Here is a 20,969-nt window from a genome sequence, read left to right on the forward strand (position 1 = left end):
GTATTGAAGGCATTAACCACATCTTCAATATTATAATTTCTTTACCATCATTCATGAAATACGTTGGATAGTTATTTGAAGAGGTATTCTGTTTCTTATAATACTATTTAATAAATTCCATATTCCTTTGATATTATTTTATTATCATCTAGTAATTTCTTATAATAAACTCTCTTATTTGACCTCATAATATGAGTTAACTTGTTTTTATATTTATTTTCTGGCTGAGAAGAGAGTTCATGCTATGGATATTAGCCCACTGAAGAATGACACTGTGTGGAATATAGTCCTGCCAACTAATACCAAGGATACGTTTGATATGAGACAAGAGCGTCGACTTAACGCTTTCCACATGCGGTGTATCAAACGTATACTTGGTAGTAGTTGGCAGGACTATATTCCACACAGTGTCATTCTTCAGTGGGCTAATAGCCATAGCATGAACTCTCTTCTCAGCCAGCGCCGTCTTCGATGGCACAAAATGTTTATTGCATGTAAAATATGTATTTTACTGTTTACTCTCACCTTTTTACTCAAATCGCTGTCCATTTTTTAATAAAAGTACACAATGTTGTATATTAATGCATGTACTTGACTGAAAAAAGCATTAATATAAAATATCTAATCTATAAATCTAGAAGCATATTAATAGAATAGAATAGAATAGTTTTATTGTCATTATTGCAATGAACAGGTTCAAAGAACAACGAAATTGGAGCAGATCCTCCTAAGGTGCATATACAATATGGTAGTATAAATAGTAAAAAAAAAAAGATATGAGATGAGAGATGTATCTCTGTATATTTATATATATATCCACACACATGCATATCTGCATGCATATGAATATATATATACACATACATATAACATTATTGCACATTGTAGTCCCAAAAAATAGAAAAAGAATGTAAACATTACACATGAGGACATGATGGACATATTGTGCTCACTCAGTGCCTGTTTAATGCTAAATTAATTAAAGAGATTGTTAGACAAACAACAATGTCACACATGTTATATGTGCTGATGTTAGAAAGTCCAAATGAAAGTCTGGACAGTTTATTTCAAATCCTGCAGTTTCATTTGCTGCTGCTGTTCTCACCAGCACACTTGTGTTTCTTACACTGGTACTTAGAAGACAATCTTTCACCACACACACTGCAACTCAACACTTTCTCTCCTGGGTGTCTTCTCATGTGTCTTACAAGGTTTGATCGTTCACCAAAGCTTCTGTTGCAGATTGAACAGGAATGTGATTTTTCACCAGTGTGTGTTCTCATGTGTCTTTTCAAACACCGATTTTCTGTGAAACCTTTACCACAGGTTGAACAGGAAAAAGGTTTTTCACCAGTGTGTGTTCTCATGTGTCCTTTCAAATATTGGCTTTGTGTAAAACCTTTACCACAGGTGGTACAGGAAAAAGGTTTTTCACCAGTGTGTGTTCTTATGTGCATTTTCAAACATCGACTTTGTGTAAAACCTTTACCACAGATTAAACAGACAAAAGGTTTTTCACCAGTGTGTATTCTCGTGTGTACTTTCAACCATCGACTTTGTGTAAAACCTTTACCACAGGTTGAACAGACTAAAGGTTTTTCACCAGTGTGTGTTCTCATGTGTTCTTTTAAATGGGGACTTTGTACAAAACCTTTACCACAGGTTGAACAGACAAAAGGTTTTTCACCAGTGTGTGTTCTCATGTGTACTTTCAAATGTTTACTTAGAACAAAATCTTTACCACATTCTGAGCAAGAAAAAGGTTTCTCACCAGTGTGTGTTCTCATGTGTACTTTAGAATCATGACTTCGTGTAAAACCTTTACCACAGGTTGAACAAGAAAAAGTTTTTTCTCCAGTGTGTGTTCTCATGTGTCTTTTCAGAAGACTATGGTATTTAAAAGTTTTGTGACAGGTAGGACATGTGAAGTGAGTGTTGTCAGTGTGACATGTTGCATCATCTTTAGAGTCTTCATCATCAGTGTGAGGAGAGTGTGAGGTTGTGTCCTCACTATCTGATAGTGGAGCTAAGAGCTTGTCTGCTTGTGATCCTCCACAGTGGTCTCCATCAGCTTCTGTTGTCATGTGTTGTGTTGAGCTGCTGCTTGGAGGCTCCCCCCCTCCCCTCTCCTCACTTTCACCATCTTCACTCTTCACACTCACTGGGAACTCCTCCAACCATTTGGGCTGACTGATGCCCTCTTCCTCCTCTTCCTCTTTAATGTGAAGGGTCAGTGGGTCCTCCTCTTCCTCTTTAATGTGGGGGGACTGTGGCTCCTCTCCTCCCTTTTTAATGTGTTGTGAATGTGGTTTCTCTTCTTCCTCTTTAATGCGGTGGGACTGTGGCTCCGCTTCCTGCTCACGAGAAAGATGTTCTTCTTCGACATCTGCGAGACAGGAGAAAACAAACATTCTTGAGAAAAGTCCAGCTTTGCTCAGTCACATGAGACATTGTCCTGCACCAACATATGATCTCACAATCCCATCAGTTTCCCCTCACAGCAGTCAGGTTACTTCCAGCTGACACATGAAGAAGACCTTCAGGGGAATGCCTTCCCAGGCCAACGTCCAATCCACCTTATTCATATAAAAACATCCTAAAAGTCATTCCTGCAATCCTTAATGGTAGACGCCATACGTGAAATTGTGCTGTTCTCCCTCTGAATAAGTCATACACACACAGGAAATAATGTACCACATGCCAGCCTCCACGCAGTAGTACTAGTGATGAGCACCCCCTGCTGGTGGATTAAAATTATTGTCATTTTTACATTCATCTTTAGAGACATGTCTGCTCTAAAAATAGCATGAGCATAATCAACATCCATCCATTTTTTTACCGCTTGTCCCGTTCGGGGTCACGCATGTTGGCCAAAAAACATGACATCTGTTTGCTTTTATTTAGATAGTGTCGCCACAGTTACACTCGCAAGAAGTAATCAGATTACTGACTACTCCTTCAAAAGATAACTTTTCTATCTTATTAATAATATTAATAGTGGATTAATTTAGTGCGTTTCTAGACAGTCAAATTACGTTAGAGTGAGAATTGAGAAAGCATCATTCATGCAGTCCACACATTCAATCAGAATCAGAATCAGAAATACTTTATTAATTCCCAAGGAGAAATGATTTTTTTTCAGCAATATGGTAAGCTACATTTAATAATAATAATAATAATAATAATAATAATAATGCCATCCATCCATCCATCCATCATCTTCCGCTTATCCGAGGTCGGGTCGCGGGTGCAACAGCCTAAGCAGGGAAACCCAGACTTCCCTCTCCCCAGCCACTTCGTGTAGCTCTTCCCGGGGGATCCCGAGGCGTTCCCAGGCCAGCCGGGAGACATAGTCTTCCTAACGTGTCCTGGGTCTTCCCCGTGGCCTCCTACCGGTTGGACGTGCCCTAAACACCTCCCTAGGGAGGCGTTCGGGTGGCATCCTGACCAGATGCCCGAACCACCTCATCTGGGTCCTCTCGATGTGAAGGAGCAGCGGCTTTACTTTGAGTTCCTCCCGGATGGCAGAGCTTCTCACCCTATCTCTAAGGGAGAGACCCGCCACACGGCGGAGGAAACTCATTTCGGCCGCTTGTACCCGTGATCTTATCCTTTCGGTCATGACACAAAGCTCATGACCATAGGTGAGGATGGGAACGTAGATCGACCGGTAAATTGAGAGCTTTGCCTTCCGGCTCAGCTCCTTCTTCACCACAACGGACCGGTACAACGTCCGCATTACTGAAGACGCCGCACCGATCCGCCTGTCGATCTCACGATCCACTCTTCCCTCACTCGTGAACACGACTCCTAGGTACTTGAACTCCTCCACTTGGGGCAGGGTCTCCTCCCCAACCCGGAGATGGGACTCCACCCTTTTCCGGGCGAGAACCATGGACTTGGACTTGGAGGTGCTGATTCTCATTCCGGTCGCTTCACACTCGGCTGCGAACCGATCCAGCGAGAGCTGAAGATCCCGGTCAGATGAAGCCATCAGGACCACATCATCTGCAAAAAGCAGAGACCTAATCCTGCGGTTACCAAACCGGAACCCCTCAACGCCTTGACTGCGCCTAGAAATTCTGTCCATAAAAGTTATGAACAGAATCGGTGACAAAGGGCAGCCTTGGTGGAGTCCAACCCTCACTGGAAATGTGTTCGACTTACTGCCGGCAATGCGGACCAAGCTCTGGCACTGATCGTACAGGGAACGGACCGCCACAATAAGACAGTCCGATACCCCATACTCTCTGAGCACTCCCCACAGGACTTCCCGAGGGACACGGTCGAATGCCTTCTCCAAGTCCACAAAGCACATGTAGACTGGTTGGGCAAACTCCCATGCACCCTCAAGAAGAAGAATAATAATAATGATAATATGTAAATGAGGGAATTGTTCAAGGAATTGCGCGTGAATGCTCAAATTGAACCGAAATGTTGACAGAATGTAGTATGAATGTAAGAATAGTTTGAATGTTGGAATGGTTTAAAAGTTGAAGAGTTTGAACTTCCAGGAAAACGGGAATTTGGTTTGGAACTTGGGAACATTTTAGTTTGAATGTCCAGGATGAGTGGAATGTGTTGATGTTGAAATGGTTTGAATAGGTAGGAAAAATGATGGGATGGTGCAACTTGTCACTCCGGTGGGTGTATAGATGTGTGGAAGGTACGTAGACACAGGAAACTTGGGGATGGTGCAACCTGGACAAATGTCACTCCGGTGGGTGTACGCATGTGTGGAAGGTACGTAGACACAGGAAACTTGGGGATGGTGCAACCTGGACAAATGTCACTCCGGTGGGTGTACGCATGTGTGGAAGGTACGTAGACACAGGAAACTTGGGGATGGTGCAACCTGGACAAATGTCACTCCGGTGGGTGTACGCATGTGTGGAAGGTACGTAGACACAGGAAACTCCCCCACAAGCATGTTTGTGTGATTGACAGAAATATTTCAAGCCAATGTCCCGAGGTATTAAAACATTAGTCAATCAATCAATGAACTTTGCAGTCATGGATACACTCTGTGTTTATTTTCTCCGGCTGCGGCTCTCAAACTGCATACAAAAGGTCTTCTTTTGTTCGTTTGGTCCCAAAGCGTAAAAAAGCGCTGCCTCGATACGGCCAAAATAAAGCAGGTCTGGGGGCCCAAACGTTGGCATTCTTTTGAGAGTGTAGGCGTGTAGTCCTTATGTGACATCATCACCTCACCTTCATGAGGAAGCTGAGCTTGTTTCATAATTTTCCTGAAGGAACCCTCCTGAAGGACTCCCCTCAGCCGTCTCCACTCCAACACGCATGAGCAGCTAACTTGGCTAACATTAGCAGGTCTGGTGATGCACCGCACGTGACCTAAGGTGGTCTAGGATGGACAAACCAGACAATTCTCAAAAGACCACAAGTCTTCTTCTCTCACCTTCCCAAAGTAATAATCTAGTCAATAATCACTGAACTCAACAAAAAAATAAGGCATATTATTTCAAAAATGACTTAAGGAGTCACAGAATTGGCTAATATAAGAAAATCTGCTGTTCACTGCAGAATATCAGGGAAATTGACATAAATGTAAGAGCAATGTTGTCATTGTGAGGAAAAAACAGCATTGGTTGGGGAAAATAATGTGTTCTGGACCACTCATTCATTCTCTAAACACGCAACCGTCCCGTCCTTGAGGCGGTCGTTCAAAATAGCGACTAAACCATGAAGCTAAAGCTAGCAAGGAAAATCCATAAAGCCACAACACATCTCATCTGCTTGTGTTGTTGTGAACGACATCATCAATGTTGGATTCATGTATAAACAGGACAGGAGTCAAAACTTGAGAGTTTCTCCTTCTCTCTCCTTTTTTCAAGGAGCCTCAAGTGGCCTCCACACATCAAGCTGAGAACAGCGGCACACTTCCCCCTTCACAATAATAGGTCTGACTGCGCTAACAAAAAAAAGGTTTCAAAAAGGCACCTCACACAAGCATAATGAACTTATTGATGCATTTACACAATTATTATGCTTTGACCCAAAGTACGGGTCAAATAAATGTGAGAGATTCTGCATTTAATTAACATTTTATACATTTGTATTTGACACAAAAAGGTAGCCAAATAAGTGTAATAGGTGAAAAATTTAACTAAAAAAATTAAAAGATCAAACTTCATTTTATAGGTTTTTTTTATTTTGCCATTCTTATTTAAATGCATTTGTACTATTATTTTACTTGTTGTGGTTTATTTGTTACTAACTAATATCCGCTTTTCTAAACTATAGTTAAAGTTGAGTTTTGCTGGTAAAATAAATACTGGTATTTTTAAATTATTTTTAAATGGTGTAATCGTGATTACAATATCAATCAAGATTATTATTTTTTGCCGCAGTGTATATGTTTCTTTTACTTTTTATTCATGTGTGTATGTAGAAGTGTCTGGTTGTATCCGCTGCTTTAATGTCTTTTGTGTTCTTTAGTGTTTGATGTTTCCCTCTTACACACACATGTGAGAGGGATGTGTGCTATGGCTATGAGTTGTTGTTGTTCTTTCCCTTGGCCTCAGTCTGGACCCCCTCTCCAGGGACCCAGCCTTAGACCAATTTTTTTATTTTATTTTAATCTTCAATTTTTTTCTCCCATTCCCCCCACTTGTTTACCTGTATCTCACCTTTTTTGTAAGGGGCGCTGGAAGCCGGCAGACCTGTCAGCGATCCTGTTCTGTCTCCCTGTAACGTTTGTCTGATCTTGAATTGGATTGTGCTGAAAATTTTAATTTTCCTGAAGGAACTCTCCTGAAGGAATAAATAAAGTACTATCTAATCTAATGTAATCTAATAATGGTCCAGCCCTAACTGTAGCCTTTTTAAACAACAGAGGGTGTAAAACAATCTATTCTACATGTTTCATTAACTCAAGTTTATCTTTCATGCATCTATGTAGCGCTCAAATCTTACCGCGGCACCTCAACAAAAGCCGCTACCACGCTTGTCATTTGCTGTAATGCCCCAAAAATTGACCAACATTCGCGGCAAGAACATGCCGTGACCGCCCTTGACTTTTTAACTTGTTAATGGAGGAGGGATGTAACAGTGAACAGTATAATGATCATTTGCGACAATTCCCAACGGTTAGTAATACCGTTTAATTTTTTAGAATGACCAAAAAAACGTTGTTTATTAATGCATTTTTGGCAACACAGTAAGGTGCATGTGCACTAGCATGCTTTGGCTGGATAATAATAATAATGATATTAATGCATTTTTGGCAACACAGTAAGGCGCATGTGCACTAGCGTGCTTTGGCTGGATAATAATAATAATGATATTAATGCATTTTTGGCAACACAGTAAGGCGCATGTGCACTAGCGTGCTTTGGCTGGATAATAATAATAATGATATTAATGCATTTTTGGCAACACAGTAAGGTGCATGTGCACTAGCGTGCTTTGGCTGGATAATAATAATAATGATAATGCATTTTTGGCAACACAGTAAGGTGCATGTGCACTAGCATGCTTTGGCTGGATAATAATAATAATGATATTAATGCATTTTTGGCAACACAGTAAGGCGCATGTGCACTAGCGTGCTTTGGCTGGATAATAATAATGATATTAATGCATTTTTGGCAACACAGTAAGGCGCATGTGCACTAGCGTGCTTTGGCTGGATAATAATAATAATGATAATGCATTTTTGGCAACACAGTAAGGTGCATGTGCACTAGCATGCTTTGGCTGGATAATAATAATAATGATATTAATGCATTTTTGGCAACACAGTAAGGCGCATGTGCACTAGCGTGCTTTGGCTGGATAATAATAATGATATTAATGCATTTTTGGCAACACAGTAAGGCGCATGTGCACTAGCGTGCTTTGGCTGGATAATAATAATAATGATATTAATGCATTTTTGGCAACACAGTAAGGTGCATGTGCACTAGCGTGGTTTGGCTGGATAATAATAATAATGATATTAATGCATTTTTGGCAACACAGTAAGGCGCATGTGCACTAGCGTGGTTTGGCTGGATAATAATAATAATGATATTAATGCATTTTTGGCAACACAGTAAGGCGCATGTGCACTAGCGTGCTTTGGCTGGATAATAATAATGATGATAATGCATTTTTGGCAACACAGTAAGGCGCATGTGCACTAGCGTGGTTTGGCTGGATAATAATAATAATGATATTAATGCATTTTTGGCAACACAGTAAGGTGCATGTGCACTAGCGTGGTTTGGCTGGATAATAATAATAATGATATTAATGCATTTTTGGCAACACAGTAAGGCGCATGTGCACTAGCGTGGTTTGGCTGGATAATAAAAGGCGGACCAACGACACAGACTTTGCTGCGGAGATTTCCCCTCAGAGTAAACGGAGCCCAGCGCTTGGTTTAACCTCATTTTCCCTCACTTCCCACTTTAAAGAGACACATCTGTGTTTGGATGGAGACAGGTGTGGACAATATTGGAGACACTTGTCCCCACACTAAAAGTATACAGCGAAGGAGAAAACTGTTTGATGTTTTGCAGCAGCTGATGTGTTGTGAAGGTTGTTACAACTTGTTAAGAAAGTCTTTACTTTGTTTACTGGGATGTTCACTTCTCCAGTATTTAACTGTAAACTGGATCAATGTTCAAATAACATCAATACTAGCTCAAATGTTTTGTCATAGGCGGTGAAGATTGTTTATTTGATGTGAGAGGTATCACAGTTTTTTTGTTGTTGTTGTTGGCCAAAGTGTTGTACTGAAACACTATGGAGGCCTTAGAGAAAAACAAAGCTTGTTTATTAGACTTCATCTTCATGAGCCAAAAAGCTTTGTGTTTTATTTTGATATCAAAAAGTAAACACCAGCTTTTCTTTACATTACTTGTTTTTTTTCATGTTAATTCAACAATCATTTTGTTAATGCGTTATTGCATATAGTTAATTTCTCTACGACATACTTCTGCTCAAACTCAATGAATCTGTCCCAATACATCATTTATATGATGTACATCATTTTAAACAACAAATAGAAATAGTCTCTGTATCAAAATGTAAAGATAGAGATAAAGGCATCATGTAATGACAAACAGCTGACCAATTGATGTAATTAAAGAATAAAAAAACTAATATTTGTCCATAAATATATGGTTAACGTTTATCTAGTCTTGTTATTAGACATTACAAATGACATGATGGTATTACGTTCACACCCCAACAATGCTTCACCTAACAATCAACAATCATGGTTTCAATATTGATAACAATAACCTTAATTATTACTTTGGCCATAGTTGGCAGCCCTAGATCTCATACATGAACAATAATATATACACACTATGTTGATAAAAGTATTTGGCCAGCTGCCTTTACTCACATATAAACTTGAAGTGCCATCCCATAGAATTGTCCAAAATGTTTTGGTATCCTGGAACATTCAGAGTTCATTTCACTGGAACTAAAGGGCCAAGCCCAACTCCTAAAAAACACACCATAATTCCTCCTCCACCAAATTTGACACTCGGCACAATGCAGTCCAAAAGGTAGCATTGTCCTTGCAACCTCCAAAGCCAGACTGGTCCATCAGATTGCCAGATGGAAAAGTGTGATTCATCAATTCAGAGAAGGCGTCTCTACTGCTCTCGAATTCAGTGGAGACGTGCTTTACACCACTGTATCTGACACTTTGCATTGGACTAGGTGACATATGGCTTAGATGCAGCTGCTTGGCCATGGAAATCCATTCCATGAAGCTCTCTGCGAACTGTACGTGGGCTAATTGGAAGGTCACATGACGTTTGGAGCTCTGTAGCAACTGACTGTGCAGAAAGTCTTTGCACTATGCGCTTCAGCATCCGCTGACCCCTCTCTGTCAGTTTACCTGGCCTACCACTTGGTGGCTGACTTGCTGTTGTTCCCAAACTCTTCACTTTTCTTATAATAAAGTTGACTTTGATTTATAATTTAGGAGCGAGGAAATTTCACGACTGGATTTGTTGCACAGGTGGCATCCTATGACAGTTCCATGCTGGAAATCCCAGAGTGGCTATTTTTTCACAAATGTTTGTAGGAACAGTCACCGGGTTTAGTGATTAGGACACCCAATTCTCATCATTTGGATGGCTGGCCACCATACTTTTGGCTATATATTTATATATATATATATATATATATTAGGGGTGTGGGGAAAAAATGATTCGAATACAAATCGAATCGAATACGTTGTGCGATTCAGAATCGATTCTCTTTTTTTTTTTTATCGATTTTTTTTTTTTTTTATCAATCCAACAAACCACTACACAGCAATGCCATAACAGTGCAATCCAATTCCAAAAGCAAAGCTGAGCCAGCAACACTCAGAACTGCAATAAACAGAGCAATTGAGAGACACAAACACCACACAGAACAAACCAAAAGTAGTGAAACAAAAATGAATATTATCAACAACAGTATCAATATTAGTTATAATTTCAGCATAGCAGTGATTAAAAATCCCTCATTGACATTATCATTAGACATTTATAAAAATTAAAAAAAAGAACAATAGTGTCACAGTGGCTTACACTTGCATGGCATCTCATAAGCTTGACAACACACTGTGTCCAATGTTTGCACAAAGATAAAATAAGTCATAGTTTTAATAGTTAAAACAAATTTACATTATTGCAATCACTTGATAAAACATTGTCCTTTACAATTATAAAAGCTTTTTTTTATTTTTTATCTATTACTCTGCTAGCATGTCAGCAGACTGGGGTAGATCCTGCTGAAATCTATGTATTGAATGAATACACAATCCTTTTGAATCGCAAAAATATCGTTTTTGAATCGAGAATCGAATCGAAAAAAATCGATATATTATCGAATCGTGGGACACCCAAAGATTCACAGCCCTAATATATATATATATATAGTTTTATGAAACAAGATGGCTGCCGGCTAGATGCACTGGGTCACACAGCTCCAACAATCCGTGAAAAATCTTGCAAATACGTTGACATCCATCCACCTGAGCAACATCTTCATGTTTATAAGGAAGATAAACATCAAACTGCCGAATCATTTTTGTAGTTTGAGTTGTAGGAGACTTTTTGATGACATGTGTGTCAATGCACTGACACGCCATCAATACTGGATTGCCTGAAGATCAACTGGATTCTAAAAGTACTTCTCTCCACTAAAGAATGGCGACTAAGAAGTAAACAGAAGAAATGGAAGAGGTGAAAAAGTCTCTGAATTTCATGTCAGAGGAACTGTGCAAAGTAGCAAAGCAGCAAATGGGCCTTCTGGACTTAATTGATGAAATTAAGCAGCTGAAGGCAATAATCAAAGACAAAGACAAGAAGATTGAAGAACTTAAAAGAAGAGTGGATGATCCAGAGCAGTACTCCAGGATGGATGACCTGGTTGTTTCTGGGCTGGAGACAAGCCAGCGCTCATGTGCAGGGATCACAGCAGGTGACCAGGAGGGAGAAGATGCACCAAGAGGTGAGCAGCAAGTCATCAACTTCTTCAAGAACAAAGGAATTCCAGTATGCAGTTCAAGTATAGCTGCTTGCCACACCATTCCACTCAAACAAAACAACAGATCCAACATCATCATCCGCTTTGTGAGTAGAAAACATACAATTGAAATGCTTAAGCTGGGAAAAGAATTAAAAGGCACAGGAGTGTATGTAAAGGAACATCTCACAAAGAGAAACACAGAAATTGAAAGACAAGCCAGGATCTTGAAAAAGGGAAAGCGAATCCAGGACACTTGGACAAGGAACTGTAAAGTAATGATCAGATTGAATGGTCCAGCAGAACAAGCAAGGCTATTAGTGGTCAGAGACTTGAAGGAACTTGAACAATATAAATGAAACAGATGATCATGATAGGGAAGTGGAATAGTGGGGAAATGTTCCTTGTTGGCTGTGTACTGTGTGCAGATCAACCGTGTGGACAACAAACATGATAGAAGAACAAATGAGCTGCATAACATTCAAGTCTTTTGACTTTCATGATCATAAATGCTATGAGTTAGAAAATAACATTGACCCAGATATTCACTTCTATCCGGACTCTAATGTGGACTGTGAGTATTATACTGAAGAACAGTTGAATTCAAATGTTCAAATGGAAGGCTTTTCAGTCATTCATTTCAACAGCAGGAGTCTTTACACTAACTTTTACAAAATGAAAGAATATTTTAAACAAATACAGCAAAGGTTTACCATAATAGCAATTTTAGAGACTTGGTTGAATGATAGCAAGGAATTACTGGATGGATTAGAGGGATATGAAATGTTTTGGCAAAACAGGATGAACAAAAGGGGAGGAGGTGTTGTATTGTTTGTGATGTCCTCTCTCAAATGTAGGCTGATTGCTGACATGACAACTGATGGAATGTGGAACTATTGAAATCAGTGTTGAAAGATCCAAAAACATATTCATTAGTTGTATTTATAGAACTCCTGGAACATGCATTCATCAATTTAATAAGAAATTGTTTGAGTTCTATGAAAGACATAATGATAAGATGATCTTGATTTGTGGTGACTTTAACATTGAATTGATGAAATTTAATGATCACATGAAAACCACTGATTTTGTTCATCTTATGTTTAGCTTGAGTTTCTTTCCACTAATTGTAAAACCCAGCAGAATAACAAAGGACAGCTTGACACTAATTGACAATATTTTCATACATGTACTTGATGGGAAGAGAAAAAGTGGACTCTTTGTGACTGATATAAGTGATCACTTACCTGTTTTTACAGTGATCCAAATGAACAACCAGCCAAACTTACAATCAAAAAGACAAATAAATATTTTTGTTAGAATAAAATCACCAGAAGCAGTTAATGCATTCAAGGCTGATCTTTTAAATCAATATTGGCAAAATGTTTTTGTGCAGGATACTAATGAAGCATACGATACATTCCTGGATATATTTCTGACACTTTATGACCATCATTGTCCATTGAGAGAATATAAGCAAAATACTAAAACGAGGGAAAAAACATGGATAACATGGGGTTTAGTAAAAGCCTGTAAAAAAAAAAAAGGATTTACAAGGAATTTATTAAGAATAGAACAAAGGAAAATGAGGACAAATATAACAAGTATAAAAACAGATTGACATGTATCATGAGGCTGCAACAAAATAACTATTATGAACAATTGCTGCATAAACATAAAAATAATATCATTGAAACCTGGCATGTGCTTAATACTATGATTGAAAAATCGAGCAAAAATTATTTTACAGCATATCTGGTAAGAGATGACAACTCAATTAATGAAAATATAGAAGAAATAGCTGAGGAATTCAATAAGTTTTTTGTGAATGTTGGCCCGAATTTGACAAAAAATATTAATTTAAAAATGAAGCATGAGAAAAAGTTAAAGCGTGTATCTCACATAAAAAATTCAATGTTTCTTGGTGGAGTTTGTGAAAGTGATGTGTCAGAAGTGGTCAGAAAGTTTAAAAACAAAAAAAGGTGTGGATGGTAACAAAGTGGATGTCACTTGTTAAAGAAGTGATGGATTGTGTCCTGAAGCCGTTTATATTATATGTGCAATAAATCTTTATCAACTGGAATTTTTCCTGACAAATGAACATCGCTAAAGTTATTCCACTTTATAAAAATGGTGATAAACATATGGTCTCAAATTACAGACCTGTCTCCTTACTACCTCAACTTGCAAAAATTCTTGAGAAATGATTTGTAAATAGACTTGATAAGTGGATTGACAAACATGAGCTATTGAATGAGCATCAGTGTGGCTTCAGGAGTAATCCATCTACATCTCTAGCAGTGATGGACTTTGTAGAAAACATAGCTACAGCAATAGAAACAGTATTTATTGACTTATGTAAAGCTTTTGACACAATCCACCATTCCTTACTTCTGCAAACATGGTAAAACTATGGCATAAGAGGTGTTTCACAACAATGGTTAAGTAGTTATTTAAGTAACAGATCTCAATATGTGGAAATGAATAAGACTAAATCACAGCCAAGAAGAGTAACTTGTGGGGTTCCACAAGGCTCAGTATTGGGACCTAAGTTATTTATACTTTATTTAAATGATATTTGTTCAGTATCTAATAAATTGAAATGTATTATGTTTGCAGATGATACAAATGTATATTGTTCAGGAGAAGACTTGAAGGAAGTGTTGAGGATAATAGAGGTTGAGTTAATTCAGCTAAAAAAATGGTTTGATATTAATAAGTTATCATTAAATGATAAGAAAACTGAATTTATGGCGTTTAGTGGTGCAAGGACAAATTGTGAAGCAAAATTAAAATTAAATCAAGTGGAAATTGATAGAGTATATGAAACTAAATTATTGGGAATAATAATTGATCATAAACTGTGTTGGAAACCGCATATTGAATATATAAAGGGAAAAAAGTGGTTAAGTAGTTATTTAAGTAACAGATCTCAATATGTGGAAATGAATAAGACTAAATCACAGCCAAGAAGAGTAACTTGTGGGGTTCCACAAGGCTCAGTATTGGGACCTAAGTTATTTATACTTTATTTAAATGATATTTGTTCAGTATCTAATAAATTGAAATGTATTATGTTTGCAGATGATACAAATGTATATTGTTCAGGAGAAGACTTGAAGGAAGTGGTGAGGATAATAGAGGTTGAGTTAATTCAGCTAAAAAAATGGTTTGATATTAATAAGTTATCATTAAATGATAAGAAAACTGAATTTATGGCGTTTAGTGGTGCAAGGACAAATTGTGAAGCAAAATTTAAATTAAATGAAGTGGAAATCTATAGAGTTAATGAAACAAAATTCTTGGGAATAAATAATTGATCATAAAGTATGTTGGAAACCGCATATTGAATATAGAAAGGGAAAAATATCCAAATTTATTGCTATTCTTTATAAAATAAGACACATGCTGAATAAGAAATGCCTGCATATGTTGTATTATTCTTTTATTTTTCCATATTTAACGTATTGTGTTGAAATTTGGGGAAATGTTTATAAAACAAACATAGACTCAATAATAACATTTCGAAAAAGAGTCATTAGAATAATACACAAAGCCTGCTACTATGAACATGCCAATCCATTATTTATAAGTTCAAATGTATTAAAATGTTCAGACATTGTGTTTTTAAAAACAATGGAAATGATGTTTGGAGTAAAGAACAACAGCCTTCCAGCTTGTATCATTTACGGGAGATATTGATTTTTGAAATAGGTAAAGTGAGAAGGAATATAAAATACAAATGTATTACAGTTTTAGGAGTTAAATGGTGGAAGAAGCTCAGTGATGAGTTGAAGACATGCACTTCTTTGGTAAGGTTTAAGAAAACCTTGAAAGGTGAAATAATTGAAAATTACAACATATAGTAACAATTACTTTCATCCCATTGATTTTTTTGATGTTCCAGGCAATCTAATTTTCAGTGAAGGTATAGGGTAGGCAAATATAAGCTTTGGCTTCAGCCTATTCCTTTTTTCGCTCATTCTTTTTCTTGTGTGTGTAAATGTGTATGATTGTTTACGTATAACCTGTACTATAAAACTGATCACACAAAATGCTGCATTGATTATATGACTGAAATAAACTTATTTCATTCATTCATTCATTACAAGCTGGACGTAGTGAAATATGCAGCAGAAAAGGACAAGAGGAAGCGGCGCATATTTTTGGAGTTGGCAGAGTTGTTTAGAAGCCACATCCAGGAAGAAGATTTATGGATTAGGAGTGAGAGATAGTTTGGTAAAGTTATAGCATGTTCTATATGTTATAGTTATTTGAATGACTCTTACCATAATATGTTAGGTTAACATAGCAGTTGCTTATTTATGCCTCATATAACGAACACTTATTCAGCCTGTTCTTCACTATTCTTTATTTATTTTAAATTGCCTATCAAATGTCTGTTCTTGGTGTTGGATTTTGTCAAATAAAATTCCCCCCAAAATGCGACTTATACTCCAGTGCGACGAATATATGTTTTTTTCCTTCTTTATTATGCATTTTCGGCCAGTGCGCCGCATGCTCCGGAGCGACTTATACTCCTAAAAATACGGTAGGTGTGTTAAATCTCCCAGTTAGGACGAATACAGTAGTTCAGTCACACACACATTCTCTCACAGCCTGCAAGTCCTCAATCGGGGCAGAATTAGAGTTAGCTGCAGCAGAAAGTGGAAGTGAAATCTGTCACTAAAGTTGCTGCTTCTTTTCAATGCTGTGTTTCAACTTCTATGCTAGTCGTAGTCATATTTCTTCAGTTGATTATTCTGGACCGCATAGGCGCCGATCTACATTTCTACCACTGGGTGCTCGGTGTGTGTGTGTGTGTGTGTGTGTGTGTGTGTGTGTGTGTGTGTGTGTGTGTGTGCGTATACCAATATTTTGGTACCGTTACTGGTACCAAAAGTATTTCTGTACTTTTCGGTACTTGTCTAAATAAAGGGGACCACAGAAAATGTCATTATTGGCTTTATTTTAACCAAAAAAATCTTAGGGGACGTTAAACATTTGTTTATTATTGGAATTTAGTCCTTCAATATAATAGTGAACATACTAGACAACTTGTCTTTTAGTAGTAAGTAAACAAACAAAGACTCTTGATTTAGCTGCTGACTTATGCAGTAACATATTGTGTCATTTATACACCTGTTATTTTGTCAACATTATGAGGGACAAGTGGTAGAAAATGAATGATTAATCTACTTGTGCATTTACTGTTAATTTCTGCTTATTTTCTGTTTTAACATGTTCTATCTACACTTTGGTTAAAATGTAATAATCACTTATTCTTCTCTTCTTTGATAATTGACATTAGTTTTGGATGATACCACACATTTAAGTATCAATCCGATACCAAGTAGCTGCAGGATGTATCATACATTGGTCATATTTACAGTCCTCATGTGTCCAGGGACATATTTCCTGAGTTAATAAACATACATATGTTATATGTTATGATCCGCCTCCCGGATCATGTATGGTTTTGGGTTTTGAGTCTGTTGTGTTTCTTGTTTATTGTTTGACTTTTCCGATTCTTGCTTTGTGCACTTCCTTGTATGTATTTGTCACCATGGCGACTTGATTCGTTCACCTGCCTTTGTTTGCACACCTGTTTTTCATCAGAGACGCTATTTAACCGGTCTGTTTCAGTTACTCGTTCTCTTAGTCTGTGGTACATACAGTTTGTGTTCACAAGTGACGACTTGGCTTTCATGTATTTTGTATTCGCTAGCTTCCACTTTTAGCGTACTTGTTTCTTTGAGTGTACTCGCTAATGCTTCCGCGCTTAGCCGCCTTTTGTTCGCCTAGCACCAATGCTAGTTAGCTCTTTGTTTTGCCTTTGAGACCCAGTGTTTTTGTTATCAGCCTGTTTTTAGTTCAATAAATACTTTATTCTTACCTGTACGCTGTGTCCGAGCCCGAACTGCATCCAGGAAGAGCACCTCTCGCACCAAGATGCCACCGAGACGTCACAACATAAATGTTAAAAAAAATAAAAAAAGATTTTTGTGATGCTAAAAAATATTGATGTTATCATAGTAGTATCGACTGGATACGCTCCTGTACTTGGTATCATTACAGCGGATGTCCGGTGTAGTGCCCGGAAGAGTTGGTGCTGCAGGGAATTCTGGGAATTTGTTCTGTAGTGTTTATGTTGTGTCGCGGTGCAAATATTCTTCCAAAATGTGTTTGTCGTTGTCGTCTAGTGTGTTTTCACTATATGGCACATGTTCATGACAGTGTTGGCGTTGTTCGTACTGCCACCCTTAATGTGACATGTATGGCTGTTGACTAAGTATGCACTTCATTTGCTCGTGTGCAGTGCGTACAAAGTCAAGATGATGGTGTCATTTGGTCATTATCGGGTACCATGCAAAATCTTGTTTGGACTTTGTGTTAACTATAGAATTGTGACCTTTTTATCATGTAAAACAAACCAAACTCGCTGCATAACTAACAACAACATGAATGATTAAAAAAATAAATAAATGCCATTCACCACGGGATCGACGCCTATGCCGGACTGCACTTGACTGGACATGAATTAGTCGTGACCATGGAACAGGAGGTTTCGCGCACACACACGCACAAAAACACATGCATCAAGTACACAAACACACACAGAGGATCACGGTCAATAAAGGTGGATTGACACAGGATTATAGCAAGTACCGTTGCTTGCCTACTGTTTACTACTGCGGTAACTTCCAACAGACATTTCCGCCATTTTGGATCGAGGTTCTTTGTTTGCATTTTTAACCAAAGTCGGCTCATTTCTGTTTTTAGGGCTTGGAATTCAAATAGCTTTCAAATGAGGGAAGGCAACACACTCACCTTCCTCTTGTCTTTTCAGGTTGTTCTCCGTTGGTGGCGCTGATTCTCTTTGACATGACGTCACCAAGTTAGCATAGCAGTAGTCGTCCATCTTCTATCACCTCTTCAATCTTCACTTCAGATAACACGCCGTCGCTCCACACTCAAAGTCCGTGTGGTGGGCTTCAGATAAGGCGCATAGTTGCGGTGTTTGATGCAATTGTTGAATCTATAAGATCGTAAATGTGAAACTTCTCCTGAAAGCCACGCCGCTTAGGCCGCCATCTTGGACTTTCCGCTTTACCGATGTGTTTGCGCATGCGCCAGAAGTGTGCAACTTCTTCTTCTTCTTCTTCTTTTGTTTTTATGGCGGTTGGCAAGCAACCTTCTGGTGTGCATTAGCGCCACCTACTGTAATGGAGTGTGGACCGAGGTGGATCCCTACTCTATATTCTTTTATTTAACCCAGTGTTTTTTAAATATGTGTATATTGCTTTATATCCTATGTTTTCTGAATGCAATCCTAATATATCTCCCACTTCTAACCTAATATTTTCTTTTGCTAACTTATTTTCCAGTATTTCTCTTTCTCTATTATATTTCCTACATTGTATTAAGACATGGTCAACATTCTCTATTTGATGGCAAAAATCACACAGCCCTGTAGTATGTTTGCCTATCTATTTTAGTGAACTATTTAGATATGTATGGCCTAATCTCATTCTAGTAATAATGTCTTCTTCTTTCCTATTTCTATTCCTCCTCTCATTACACCTACTTTCCTCTGGACTTTGTAAAACTCTCTACCTTTTGTTTCCTTATTCCAATTATCCTGCCACTTTTTATTGTGTTCTGTCTTCATGATGCTCTTCACTTCTTCTTTACTGTGCTTCATCTCCATGTTTACTTCTGTTTTAGTGCTTGCTTGTTTTGCATATCTATCAGCTAACTCATTCCCCACAACTCCTACATGAGCAGGAACCCAGAGAAATGTTACCACACCTCCCGCTTTATTTATTCTGTAGATTGCCTGAACTATTTCATAAACTATATCTAGTCTTGTTTCTGATGTTATGTTTTTTATGCTCGTCAAAGCACTGCTGGAGTCCGAGCACACGACTACTTTCCTTGCTTCGTTTTCCTCTATCCAGTTAACTGCCATATAAATTGCTACCAATTCCCCCGTAAAAACAGATAGTTTATCACTAATTCTTTTATTGAACACTATATTTCCTTGTGGGATAACTGCAGCAGCTCCTACTTTACTATTTATAGTTTTTGATGCATCTGTGAATATCATAATATTATCAAAAAACATTTCCTCAATCCAATGTTCTATTTGGTAACTATTTAAATGTCTATTCTTCAGTAACTGCATGTCTACCTTTGGGTTGTCATACATCCACGGTGGTATTGCAGGAATTGGTACTGTAGGGCTAACTTTAATATTGTCAATTTGTGGTTTTTTTACATATATCTCCTATTATCCACCCAAAACTATTCATTTTTTTCTTCTCTTTTTCTTGGCAGTTTATTAGCACTTGACGGGTTGGATGTCCTTGCTTGGATCCTTTTAAGTTTGCCCAATAAACTGCTGAGAGTTGATCTCTCCTCATGTCCAAAGGTTTTTCATTCATTTCTACTTGTAATGCTGCCACTGGAGTAGATTTAGTAGTTCCACAACATAATCTTAAAGCCTGCGACTGGATCCGGTCTATTTTCTCAAGTAGTGTTTTTGAAGCAGATTGATAAATAATGCATCCGTAGTCGATAACAGATGGAATTAAAGTGAAATATATTGTTTTCAATGTCAACCTATCAGCCCCCCAATCTTTACCCCTCAAAGCCCTCATTATATTTAACACCTTTTTACTTTTCTCCAGTATCTTGCTGATGTGGGTTGACCAGTTCATATTTTTATCAAACCATATTCCTAAATATTTAAATACTTGTACCTCTTCTATGTTTTCTCAATAGAGTTTTATTTGGAGCTTGTTTTGTACTTTCCTTTTTGTAAAATGTATGACTTTTGTCTTTCCAACAGAGAACCCCAAGCCGTCCCCCAGTCTTGAACATTATTTACCGCTTTTTGAATCTTCTTTTCTATATGATGTGTATTTCTACCTCTCTTCCACATCACTCCATCATCACAAACAATGCCACCTCCACTAACCCTTCCACTTCACTAAAAACTTCATTTATCATGATGGAAAATAGTACTGGACTTATTATACTCCCTTGTGGGGTCCCATTTTCCACGTCGTATTCTCTGCTATATTCATTCTCTATTTTTACTAATAATGTTCTACTTGTTAAAAAGTCTTTTATCCATCTGTACATTTTTCCTCTAATCCCAATCTTATTTAGTTTCATCAGCAAGCCCTGTTTCCACAACATATCATACGCTTTCTCTATGTCAAAAAATACCGCAATTCTACTTTCTTTATTTATTTGTCCCTTTCTAATTTCCTCTTCCAGCTGCACTGCTGGGTCATTTGTGCTTCTTGCTTTGCCAAAACCACTTTGGTAGTTTTTTATCATTTCTTTTGACTCTAAATAATATATTAATCTTTCATTAATCATTTTTTCCACTACTTTGCCCAAATTTGAGGTCAATGCTATCGGCCTATAATTTCCTGCCTCTTCCGGATCTTTCCCTGGCTTGCATATTGGAATTA

At 37.9% G+C, this 20,969-nt stretch overlaps 1 protein-coding gene across 1 annotated transcript; it reads right to left on the bottom strand.

Moving 5' to 3' along the window:
• Window positions 1–465: 465 nt before the first annotated feature.
• LOC133545111 (zinc finger protein 501-like) lies at window positions 466–18,626 on the bottom strand. Its single transcript, XM_061890457.1, has 2 exons — window positions 18,313–18,626; window positions 466–2,386 (listed from the first exon to the last, which is right to left on the bottom strand). The coding sequence occupies exons 1-2, from the start codon at window positions 18,401–18,403 to the stop codon at window positions 1,083–1,085; spliced, it is 1,395 nt and encodes a 464-aa protein (XP_061746441.1). The 5' UTR covers window positions 18,404–18,626; the 3' UTR covers window positions 466–1,082.
• Window positions 18,627–20,969: the final 2,343 nt, after the last annotated feature.

Source organism: Nerophis ophidion, linkage group LG28 (assembly GCF_033978795.1).
Source record: "Nerophis ophidion isolate RoL-2023_Sa linkage group LG28, RoL_Noph_v1.0, whole genome shotgun sequence".
NCBI classification, from domain to species: Eukaryota; Metazoa; Chordata; class Actinopteri; order Syngnathiformes; family Syngnathidae; genus Nerophis; species Nerophis ophidion.